At 41.3% G+C, this 12644-nt stretch overlaps 1 protein-coding gene across 43 annotated transcripts in view; it reads right to left on the reverse strand.

Annotated features, from left to right (window-relative positions):
• Nucleotides 1-12644, reverse strand: part of tou (toutatis) — a 435009-nt gene that overhangs the window by 5978 nt on the left and 416387 nt on the right. For all 43 annotated transcript variants that reach the window (XM_069319208.1, XM_069319211.1, XM_069319249.1 and 40 more), the window contains 8 exons: nt 8163-8308; nt 6735-6929; nt 5100-5268; nt 3295-3464; nt 2444-2565; nt 1871-2018; nt 1088-1294; nt 13-185 (listed from right to left, as the gene is read on the reverse strand). In XM_069319208.1, coding sequence (XP_069175309.1) covers nt 13-185; nt 1088-1294; nt 1871-2018; nt 2444-2565; nt 3295-3464; nt 5100-5268; nt 6735-6929; nt 8163-8308 — 1330 coding nt within the window. The remainder of the gene's footprint in view (nt 1-12; nt 186-1087; nt 1295-1870; nt 2019-2443; nt 2566-3294; nt 3465-5099; nt 5269-6734; nt 6930-8162; nt 8309-12644) is intronic.

Here is a 12644-nt window from a genome sequence, read left to right on the forward strand (position 1 = left end):
GAGCCAACTTACTGATTATCATCTAGCTTCTTCTTGATAGCAGAGAGGTCCATGGGCTTCTTGATGATCTTCTTGTAGGTTGGGAATTGTCGAGTGTTAACAGGCAAGAGAAATGGCCAGGCATCTTCATGAATTTCTAGCTCCGAGGTAATACTTTTGCATGCCTGCAAGTCCTTCTGTTCCTTCTGCAGGAGGGGGAGGGGGGGGGAAGGGGAAAACGAATTTCAAGATTAAAGAAGTTTTCATTCATTACCGAATCCAGTCATGAGCTTTGTTTCATATAATACGGCTACAATTCTTTACAAAAATTAAGAAAAGCCCATTGGGAACAATAACTGTAAACAGGCACATTTGAGAAAAATAGGATTATGTAATGGCCTTCGAAAATCCATATTTTTCACTAAATAAATATTTTATTGAATAAAGAAACATTTATATTTAATGCTCCTTCCACCTCTCAGCCTAACACACAGCACACTGATGTCCAGAATGTTTGAAATGTACAATGCTGAAACAATATAATCCAAAAAGTTTGCAAAACACTAGTATGGCCTGTGTAGGGGCCTGACACAGTCAAGAATGAAACAGACCCACAGATTGTGAATGCTAATTCTGTCAACCCACTCTCAAACTGCATATAGTAAACTAAGCAAATAAAATGCCGCAAGAGCATTTTCTTTGTGATTTGCCTGTTACTTATTAGTTCCTAAACTACATCCATTACAAAGCTAAAATTTCCCAACACCATTTTTCCAGCTATTGGCTATTGTTTTACAAAAGCCGCTTCTTCCTAAGGACAAACATTCGGTGGTGACAATACAATTCCCCACAAGGTTACCGACCAGCACACTGCAGTGACAGTTCTCCAATTTGCTGTATTCACGTACCCTCCCTCACTGGCCTGGAGAACACACAACACATTAATACACAAGCCACACATATGACAAGAAGGAAGGCGACACCTTGATAATGATCCAGGACAGACCAAAACATCTTTATTATCCTCCTTTTCATGTGTGTGGGTTGGGTATGAATTTTCAACACTGCTATTGTAACATTCTCTTCACATTACACTTTAGTGTCTTACCTTTTTATTGACACGGTCCTTTTTAGACGTGTTGGCTGGAGAAACAACACCCTGGGAGTCGTCAAGGACATCTGTCACTTCAATCGATACATTTGTGGCCGCAGATGCAGAGGAGTTGTTACTCTCGCTCACCTTCTTTGCTCTTCCTCTTCTTCCTCTCGGACTTTTACTTGTACAAGCTGGACAGACCCATTTGTTTCGTGGTACCTGATAGTTCATGAAATATATCAACCTAATTAGGTGATGAGTAAACTATGTTTATTCGTATATCTACAGCATTCGATGTCACAGTGACAAATGTATATTACAGCAGTGACTATTAGTATTGCTATATTGATAAAATTTTATAAGTAGAAAGGTTTATACTATACTGGTATGTTAGGGATATGCATACAACACAAACTTTAAGTCATTGAAAGCTATAGTATCTGAGAGGTCTCTGAATATGAAGACATTTACCAACGTCAGGTTTCAAGCCATTATGTGACAGTGCTGGGAAGACGGTACACCATGAGTGTAACTCTCATCCTGTAACTACACTTAGGTAACTACATACACAACCCACATACACAAAAGTTATAAACAAGGTTTCATTCAGTATACTTCTTCACTATGCACAATTTCCATCACTAACATTATTCCTATTTCACAACTGCCAACCCTCCTCCTGGGCCCGTGGTCGTCGTCCCTTCACTTTCTAGTGTGTGGTTTGGTCAACACAACACACACTATACTTCTATTATCACAAATTAAGAAATTTTACAAAAATCACTCAATACAGACCTTGGCTAGGTTAGGAGTTATGCAGGCAGTGTGATAAGCCCGGGGACACACGGAGCAGTGAACTAGGGTGCGGCCCTCAGTGCCTCCGCACACCAAACAATGCCGCTGTGAGCTGTCACTAAACTTGTTCACACATTCATAGCAGTACCTGGAAAAGAATGGTACACCACTGTATTGAATTAGTAAATAAAATTTAAGATCAGTACATGTGATTAAACTTGGAAATCCATTAAATAGTCACATAATGGGAGTTTTGGAGAAAACCCACTTGAAGAAAGATGAAGCGATATGCAGGTGCTGGAGGCACTGTAACGTTACACACAATGTAGATAGAACCAATATGAATTATTGAAGAACTGCAAGAGCAATGTTCCCGGGTCAAACAAATATATATATATGAAGGAGTTTGGGTGGATAGAAATAGGAGCTGCCTTGTATGGACCAATGTATGGACTAATAAGCCTTCTGCAGTTTCTTTTATTCTCAAGTTGTTATCTTTGCACAATGTACTGATTAGAGTTTACAAGACAGATAATGATACAAAACAGCTACAAATCTCAAGTGTGAACTCACCAGTCACCATCAGGAATGTTATTCATGGGTGGCTTGAAGCAGTGCGTGTGATAGCCCTTGTCGCACCCATCACACAGAAGCAACTTCTCCTCGTGGTCGCCGCTATGGCAAAATTGGCAATACTGTCCAACCAAAAGAAGAAAAAACAAATTTTTAAATGATTGCTAAGTTCAAGAGAGGTATTGCTAATTATAAACAATAAGGATAAAAATGCTATCAAGACATATGATTATTAGCATAATGGACACCTTTCACATTTTCAGCTTGGATAAGATTAGTTATTACACAATGTTCCAAGGAATGTATGTTCTCTAAACCATGTACTTGAGGCCCAACATTACACCATACTGTACATATACACATACGATAATTAGTATTAGAGGCAGTAAAACCATACAAATGAACTTTAACAGCTGTACTCGATATGTCACAGGTCTAAATAAAGGAGATCACACAAATTGTTACCCTAAAAATTAAAATCATTCACACAAAATTGTATACAGCAGTATGTGTATAACTGAACCATAGATTAGCATCGGAATATTAATTCGACTCAAAGATGCGGATCATCAGTGGCACCTGTGCCCGTTATCAGTGTCTAGTTAATTTGTGCATAGTCTAATCACTCCTCTGACAGTATCTGGATTAACTTGGAGTTGAACTAACTTGGTGAGTTAATGTCTCCAACTCACTTGGATCTGAGACATTAACACCTCATATTCAATAAGAGGTGTTAATGTTCTGCATTAATGTCCTGCTCCTATTCAATATTCAGTTCTAAAATATTAATCTACATTCAAATATAAAAGGAATTAAAAGTCTACATCGTGTAAAAAGCTGTAAATACTTACAGCTTTCATAATACTTTTATCCCAGGCAACTGCAGTTTCTAACATATATGTACACATTGCAAGCTGCGCAGCAGTTTCCGACTTGCTCACTGCTTCTCGCCAAATTTGCAGACCCTTGGGCGATTCCTTGGTCTCTTGTGCTCCTTCATTCTTTGGGTTAGGTGGCACCCCTGCAAGTCAAGATAAATAAATGTAAGTGGTTTCCTACATGTAATATTGAAAAGAAAAGTAATTTTGTCAAAATACATTTGTGTAACAAAAGCTTTACACACAACTGAAGCAAGGTCTTTCTTTTAAAAATATGTCATTACAACAACTGCCTGCGTGTGTGTCACTAGTTGTTCAGCTCCTAATCAAAGCCAAAAGAACAAAACTTCAAGGAATATAATTTATACAGGTATTTATACATTTCCTTTGCCTACAGTAGTAATTTTAATACTGTAATAGAAAGTTTTTATTATTAATGGTAGGAGATGAACATATGTACATATGGTATATACATACATTATCTTTACATTGATTCATAAAGGGAAAAAGGCATAGGCGCAGATAAAATACAGAGCCTTGAGCGAAAAATGCTAAATTAAAGTGGCATCTTGTTAGCTCCACTAACTTTAAGCATGGACTTGTCAGGACAGTGACAATCTACCAAGCTCCAAGTGACTTTAGCCCCCCAGGGAGACTAGCATCTTTGGAACTGGTCTTGACCCCAGGCAGTGGATCACTGGAAGAAGTTTGAGTGTAGATAGATCACCGAGCTTTAGTTATTGTAGGAGAGAGATGTGCCTAAGTAGCAGCCAAACTGCTGCCAATTCCTGAACACAAAACCCCAACCTTCATCCAACACATTAGTGAAGATCTCAAGCAATAGGATTAGAAGTCATCACATACCTTATGCAAATGAACTATCACGCCCAACAGGACAATATCATAGTCCCTAAGTTTGTGAAATGCCAACAAGAGCAGAAAGAGATACCTTGCCTAAAGCAAAACCAGCTAAAGAGGATGTGCCATTTAGGTTAACCCGATGCAGCAGTTACTTGAAATTGTGATGCTGAAAAATCGCCACCTGCCGAGTACCATTTGACATAAGTTCAGTCTGAACCATGCTGACACCTACAAGGAATGAGGGGTCTACACAGTGTCCTAAATACACTCCCAGATCTCTAGATACTGAGTAGAGCTATTACTCTGGCAAAGTTACAATCTGAAGCAACCCAAGATGCCCAAAACTGAATTCCTGGTCAGCAGACACTGAAAGCAGGTGGCAGTCCAAATTAGTAAATTGTTGACATGAACCACAACACAAATCTTTTAAGACACTTCAGTTTGTTTCCCCAGAATATGATCCGTAATTACTTTACATCAGATCTCCACTTACTGCTTGGTGAGCAGGAGCAAACAGTGAAGGAATGGTACCACTGTCTAATCCAGACCAGGGTTGTAGCCCGGGTCTTCTCGCATGCAAGGTGAGTGCTTCAGGCATTAACCACTACAGACCAGGATGCCATTATTCTACCATTAGCAACTTCATTCAACATTGTAACAAACAGTACTTTAAATGTCTGCATAGACTCAGAAGGGGAATTAGGGGAACTTTTCCATTGTCTTTGCTTTAAAAGATTAATTATGCCACATTTCCAATACACCAAATTCAAAATTGTCTAACCGAGCTTACCTCTGTGGAAATCTGGTCCTTCAGTGGAATTACCATGCTACTGTATAGTTTCCATGTATAGCTAACAATTTGGGATGATGATAAGTACCAGAAATCCTTTAACAATCTATTAAATTTCTAAGCTTACCTAATGGAGGTTTAAGGTATCTTCTCTCAATACCTTCTTCAAGGGCTAGGAGTCTTTCTCTGCCAATATGGATGGGATTAAGGCGGGTGTCTTTATCATCCACTGGTTGAAGACAAGATGCACGAAATTCTCCCACATGCTTCTCTCCACTGTCCCCTAAGCGCCAGCTCTGTGTGCATACACATAATATATGGTAACAACTAAATTGCAAGATCATAAAATGAATGATAACATACTTATTCAGAATGTATTAAAAAAATGGATGAGCATTAGGAGATTTCCCTCGAACAACTAAAATATGGGCAGTTCTATGTCATTTTTTTAAGACAAACCAGAGGACATGAAAACAAAACATTATCTGCTACAAATACCTAGAACTGAATGTAATGATTTACAATTTTTGGAGGAGTCCTGGGGGCTCCCCTGAAGCTATTTCCTGAAATTGGTTCATAATAAAAGGTCACATCAGTCATGGATAGTTCCGCTCGACCTACTAGGGACCCGAGCCAAAACCTGGTTCCCCTCTCACAGGTGCAGAGAGCAGGTGACAATCTGCCACCTCACCAGAAAAAAATTCTCCAGAAAATTAGTGTAGCTTTACATAGATTGTGTTTGGTGAGACCAAACCCAATCAAAGAAGGCCCCCCAACCAAGGGCCCAAACAGAGGACTCGCCAATCCCTGAAAGCCCAAGGCTTTAAGGAATTGCCTCCACTCGCTATTGGTTAAGCCTCCTGGGGGCAAACACCTGAACACACCAGAGAAGGGAAGCTCCGCCTGTGCAAGGGCAGCATTAGCAGACACACAGGGAAGAGAACCCTAAGCACATGTAGCCTGAAATTCCAAGCAAGCCAGGCCCCCACAACAAGCTGATATCAAAACACGCATGTGAATTCTACACTAAAATCAAGAACAGTACACAAAGCAAATAGCCACCATAGGACAACTAAGTCAAAGGATGTCTGGCACTTGGCTTGAAGCTTTGGGGATTGCCTGTAAGATAGCGTGACCGGAAACACTACAAATTGGTGTAGGGACACTAACATCAGGAACAGATCTGAATTGGGGAGCCGGCTGGTAGCGAGGGCCAGGCTGCCTGCTGGGGGTAATTGGTACTACCAAGTTTTGAGCTTGCTCGAGTGAATCCCTTGTTCCGTGTGACTCGTTTGCGGTAATTGTCAAGTGATTTTGAAGCTTTATTTTCTGTGAACTCTCCAGTTGTCTGTAAAGATGCACCAACTTTCTGAAGGCTATTTTTTGGTGAGGTGGCAGACTGTCACCTGTTCTCTGCTCCTCTGTGATGGGCCCAGGTTCTGACTGTGGTACCCGGTAGGCCAAACAGAACTATCCACAACTGATGTCACCTTTGAGTATAAAACAATCTTCTCAGGAGACAGCTTCAGAGAGCCACAAGGGGTTCCTTCCAGAAAGGATGATGTAAATAGCAAAACTTTTCACTAACTTTATAAATTTAAAAAGCTTTGAAAATAGCTTTTTGCTAACCTACATACTCTGCTTATAAAGAACACAAGAGAATTTACCTTCAAAATGGGAATTTCCACAACTGAATATTAAAATGCAAAAAAAGACCTCATACGTATACCAGTCACAGTTTATTAAACTGTTAAGCAGTTACCTTATTCTGCATAGAAGCATTGGTTATCTTCTCTTCCATGGCATACACAGTGTCTAGGATAAGAAAATCAACTTTTAAAGCAATGTCTGGCAGCCAATGGGATGGTTCATCAGCCACAGGAGTGCCGTACTTGTCGTAGAAAACTTTATCTCCATCCTCAGCCTCTGGATCCAGGCTAACGGCTTCCGAGTCAATCTAATGCAAAAAATGTTTTGTTGTTCTTAATTAAATAATTTTGTGAACATTTTTAGTTTTGGGTTAAAATTAATGAGATGAAATATAGACCTATTATAACACTGACAATATAATTAGAATACTGCACACAATATAATGAGATTAAATATTAACTACGATACTCAAACATTTGACCAAACTAGAAGAATGCAGTGAAAACAAAGTCCTTCCTTTTGTATAAGAAAGAAATTTGAAATTAATTTATGATTTGCCTTACAACTGCCTCATTTTCATTTTATTGCTAACTGAGGATACCTTCATTCAACACTAAGACACACTACATTAAGGTGTTTGATACATACTGACAAAACTCTACAAGTTAAAACATGGTATGTTTTACATGTAACAACAGCCCATAGTTTCACACGATCAGTAAACTTTTCTCCACACTTTCAAAGCAGCCTGAACAGTTTACAGTTCTTTTAATTTAGTGACTTAAAAATCAAACAATTTTGTTGAAATCACAAAGACTGGAGAATGGAACAAAACCACTTAACCCCTCACTATAAAAAAAAAATTTAACATTCCTGGTAAGAAATTTGGCTAACTTGCATGAGGGTGGACCCCACATGAATTGGATTACCAAGGAGAGAGTATGCCTTATTAGTTGTTCATGAAACAGGTTCGGCCTAATCAACCTCTTCTGGCATGTACGACACAAATTTGTACCAGTTTTATAAATGACTTTCGAAAGGTAAAATAGCAGAAATGAGTTCCTGAACTACAGTTTATGCAAGTTCATCTTCATTTTAATTTTATCTTGAGTTATGCTGGCAATTATAATTGTTGGAACTAAGTTGGAACTGTTGGAACTGGCAATTATATTTGTTGGAATTAAGTTCCTCTAATTGCCCAGGACACCTTTACAGTGTTTGGTCACGTTTACTACTTCAAGCAAATTGGTGACCCCAGTAAAACATTGAACAAATGTTTCCTAACCCCTGTGTGCTGCACATCACGACCATGGTTATTTTCAGGCCTATCATAAAATTTAAAACTTCCCCCACATACAAGGGGCTCACATTTGCTTCCTTAGGCCTCCAGTAACCATCCCCCATCTTAAAGCTTTAATCAATTTATTAAATATTTGATTACTTGTTCATGTAATATGAATAATCTACACCTTATTTACTACATAAACTATTACATTCACTAAAATTTGTATGTGTAAATTATGTGATATAAATAACTTACTTTTGAGAGGGCACTTTTAACAATTGTGAAATTTTTTTCTATGAAGCGCTTCAACTCTCGTTCTCGTACACCTCTCTCGTTTAACGCAGCAAGCACCTCACGTAGCCGCTCAAGGTCCCCGAGGTGCCACCACCCTGTTTTGTACTCTAGAGAAACATAGAAATTAGGATTATGTACACAATGATCACAAACATTAAGAAAACTAGCATTGAATGTAATGAAATGCAAATTTCTGGGCGAGCTCCGGTGACTCCGTGAAGCTACTAACGCTGACAGTGTACAGTACCACTACTTAGGTTGTATCAGATGCAGTTCTACTGGATTAATGGGGACCAGAGACAGAACCTGGCCCCCTCTAAAGAGGTGCAGAAAGCAGTGACATTTACATAGTTATTTATGTTACCACCGATGAAGCATCCAGAAAGTCTACTTTCAACTCTGTTGAAGGTCTGTCTTGTAGACCTAAGACAAGGTGATCATCTGGAAGGAAAGGCAAAGAATGAACTGGTTCCACTGCACAAGTCGAGGATGAACTAGAGGTCCAGAGAATCCCATTTTGGGACTGGGAAGAGGTAGGAAACCCATCAAAGAGGCATCATAGTTTCAACCATGGCAGAATTCACCCACTCTGAGATGACCTGACACAGGCAGGGAGGAAGGGAGAGGAAGCCTGCCTAGAAAGACCCAAACCCCCCTGCGGGAGGGGGGGGGGACCTGACCAACTCTACTGCTGGTCAACGGAACTACCCAAAAGGCCCACAAATCATGGGACAGTTGGCAAACTGACTGAGCCATAATTACCAGGTCAAAGAGGCAAACCGGGAAATGGCTAGTGCGAGCCACAAGAGGACTGGCCGAGGGTAGTGCATGCAACCTGGCATTTGGCTCCACTGATGCCCTACCCCAACCAACCAAAGGCAATGCACCAGTCCTACCCGACTGCCTCAAAGACCTAGGACAACAGGCCAAAGCACAAATGAAGTCCTTAATGGGCTGACAAGTCACCGACACTGAAGAAACAAACTGGGCAACTACGTCCTCGGGAAAGAGGAGGGGAGAAATGAGAAACGCAGACAGGAGAAGATAGTGAATCAAGAGACTGGGCCAATACAGCCTGTTGACATGCAAGTTGGGTGGTGAAAAACATGGCCACCGCCTCCTGGAGCACAGGAGCATACATCTTAGGGAGGGCAGCCAATGCCACAACAATAGAGGCCAAGATCTCTGCAAGTGCCCCCCCCCCCCATTGAGTGCTCCAACAACCTCAATGAGCCAAAAAGAATGCAGTTAAAGGAGCCCAAGGAAGTGCACAACAGAACCCAGATGGAGATGGGCAAGAAGGTTATCAGCCACCAAAGCTGCTGATAAAAAGGGAACCTGGATGTGGAGCTGCACGAGACCCATGTCCCAAGAGAGTGGGAGCAAACAGGCAGTCATTGAGGCACACAAAAGATGAGCCCTCCAAAACACCTAAACACAGTCAACACCTCACGCAACTCCATCACACGAGTATGACAAAAGCTGCGCCAAGCCCCAAGTGAAAACTAGGGATTGTCCACTTGCCAAGAGGACTCTAGTACCTTGCAATACATCCAATTAGAAGAGCAAACCCAAACTCAAATGAGGGAGGGTCCAGCAGTGAGGAGTAATCAGGTCTCGCAAGAGGTACATAAAAACCTCCCAAGCTGCTGTAGGAGGGACACGGGAGGGCACAAGCCTGTGAAAAGATGGCTCCAGCATGCCCAAAGGCACCCAGAACCAAACCCTATGTGGAGCTGTACCCAAATCAAACTTATACAGAGAAGGGGATACAAAAACTCCTCCCCCAGCAAAAGAAGACACTCCTCAGATGAAACAAAGTACCTGTACCATGAAAAGCCAAAGGGGGCCTAAAGGCCAATATCAAACTTCCCCCAAGCTCCAGGAACCACAGTCGAGGGCCCCTGGGATAGAGCATCATCCTTGCCCAAGAAAAAGGCTTCAAAGTAAAAAGGGGGCTGGTTGAGAGGAAGATCCAGAAGCTTGGATGGGACAACCCCCCCCCCCCACCCCCGGAGCTGGCTGAGCCACATCCCGAGCTAAACCGTGCTCTGACTTCAAAACTCATAAATGCTTTGGGGCCGGAAGCAAAGATGCAGATGGAGCCAAGGTAAAATTTACCAACACCTCCAATTCCAGACCCCTAAATACCAAATGGGCGAGCTTTGGGACATCCAATTGGGCATATAACCTAGAAAATGTAACATGCATAGCGGTCGCTGCCTGGTAAGCCCTAACCTCATCAGGAGAGTAAGAAAAGAGAGCCAAATGGGAGGGAACAAACCCCCACAGAACTCGGGATCAAGGATGTCACAGACCTAACAAGCAGTAGACACAGAAGGAATGAACACTGCAACGTGGCACGGACGATGTGCAACCCTCAAACTTTCACTAAGCAAGAGCAGGTTCAGGAAGAGGGGGGTGGGGAATATCCATGAGACCACAAAGCCTGTAGGTGATTTTCAGGGCCTGAAGGGTAAACCAAGCAGTGGTGGAGGTGGGGGCAAACGTACTTACACCAGTTTGGAGAGACTTTGATTGTTACATAGTTGGGGGAGTTTTAGAGGGTGTGGTCTCTATTGAATCCAGTGGTTTGTTTCGTCTCACTGACCTTCTGTTTGTTTCCCTGTTGGTGACATACATTAACTACATCAATATCACCAATCCCTGCATTTCTTAAAGAGGAAGCCAAATTCTTGCTCTGGTCCCTGGTAGGGTGATAACTCCACAGTTGATGTGACCTAGTAGTGGTATAATGTCAGCAGTAGTAGCTTCAGGAAGTAACATGGGCTTTCCCCCAGAAAAAATGAAGATTTTTTTTAAATTTATAGAAAGTAAGTTGGTGCGAGCATAATGCAAGGCTACAATTACAAAAATAATAATTTCTGACTACAGTAAAAACAAGAAAAAACTCACAAAAGTACACCATCCCCAGAAGCAACAGGAACTGACCACCGCGTAGGTAGCAGATTGCGCAACACCTTGACGCCCTAACTAGCACAATACCAGTCTCTACCCAAGACCAAACAAGGGCCCCAAGCCCCAGCTGACCCCAAGGGCGAGGCAAATGCCGAGCAGCAAGAACTTCTACGGGAATGGTTCCCGAATGCCCCAGGGAAGACAACCCTATCACACAGGGGCAGTTTTCACAGGGCTCTTAGGGAAGGAAGCCCCTAAGTGCATGCAGCCCCAGTACTGATGAGGAACACCTGGCCACCACACAACACAAAAACACAGCAGTGAGCGCCACGAAGGCAAACACCGCCTAGGAAACTGAGGCCAGAGAAGCGTCTGTCCCAGTTGACATTATCTTACAAACTGAAAGGCTTTGCAGCCGGTGCGGTGAGGTCCAGGCCCCCCCCTTACCCTCTTGGGAGGGTAGGGTTGCGCGGACGACTGGCGCGTCAGTAGTGTGTTATGTTTGCTTGTTAGCTTGTTTCCTTGGGATTGTAGGGAGTTCTACCTCTCTGTTCAGTTTTTTGTTGTTAATTTCTTACCATGTGGGATTTGTTTCGTTATGCCTACCTTTCTGGGTGCCTAACCCCAGTTGATGGCAGATAAGGAAAACCCCCAATCACAGGGGGGGGGGGGGGGGGGGGGTTCCAGGTTTTCCTCCCTGAAACCTCTCTGAAGGGGCCAGGTTCTGGCACTGATTCTTGGTAGATGTGAACTCCATAGATAATGTCCCGGTCTAATATAACATACATTAGCCCGATAAACTCCAGGGAGCTGTAGGGGCTCCCCCTCAGAAAAGCATGTTTTTACCTGTCACAGGTGTAGCATAAATACTTGTACTCACGAAATGAATGGTATGGTAAACAACACAGCTCAATTCCAATGCAATGTCACACGAAATATTTAAATCAAAATGAAAATAAATAGAAATCTATGAAAATTCAATTTATCAATGCAATCGGAAACATTGAAATGAAACTGTAACATTTAGTATAGTGTGTGTTGCTATTACGTGCAACAGATGGCACTGTTTATATATATATATATATATATATATATATATATATATATATATATATATATATAAAAAAAAAAAAAAAAAAAAAAAAAAAAAAAAAAAAAAAAAAAAAAAAAAAAAAAAAAAAAAAAAAAAAAAAAAAAAAAAAAAAATGTTTTACTTGTCACAGGTGTGGCATCTATATACTGTAGTAGGTACTGTATATAAAAACACGCTCCTATTCGAATGCAACGTTGTCAAAATTTCAATGCAATCGGTAAAAAGCTTTTGAAGATTTCCCTCACATGAAACACACATTAAAAACACGGTTTTTCAAAAAAAGCATGTTTTTCCCCATCACAGAAGTGACAGCTATACAGTATGTATATAAAAACTCACTCGGATGGGAATGGAACATTGTGAAAATTTCAAAGCAATCGGTGAAGATCTTTCGGAAATTAGCGATTTTGAACCAACGAACATTTACATTT

The sequence above is a fragment of the Procambarus clarkii genome, chromosome 92, assembly GCF_040958095.1.
Source record: "Procambarus clarkii isolate CNS0578487 chromosome 92, FALCON_Pclarkii_2.0, whole genome shotgun sequence".
NCBI classification, from domain to species: domain Eukaryota; kingdom Metazoa; phylum Arthropoda; class Malacostraca; order Decapoda; family Cambaridae; genus Procambarus; species Procambarus clarkii.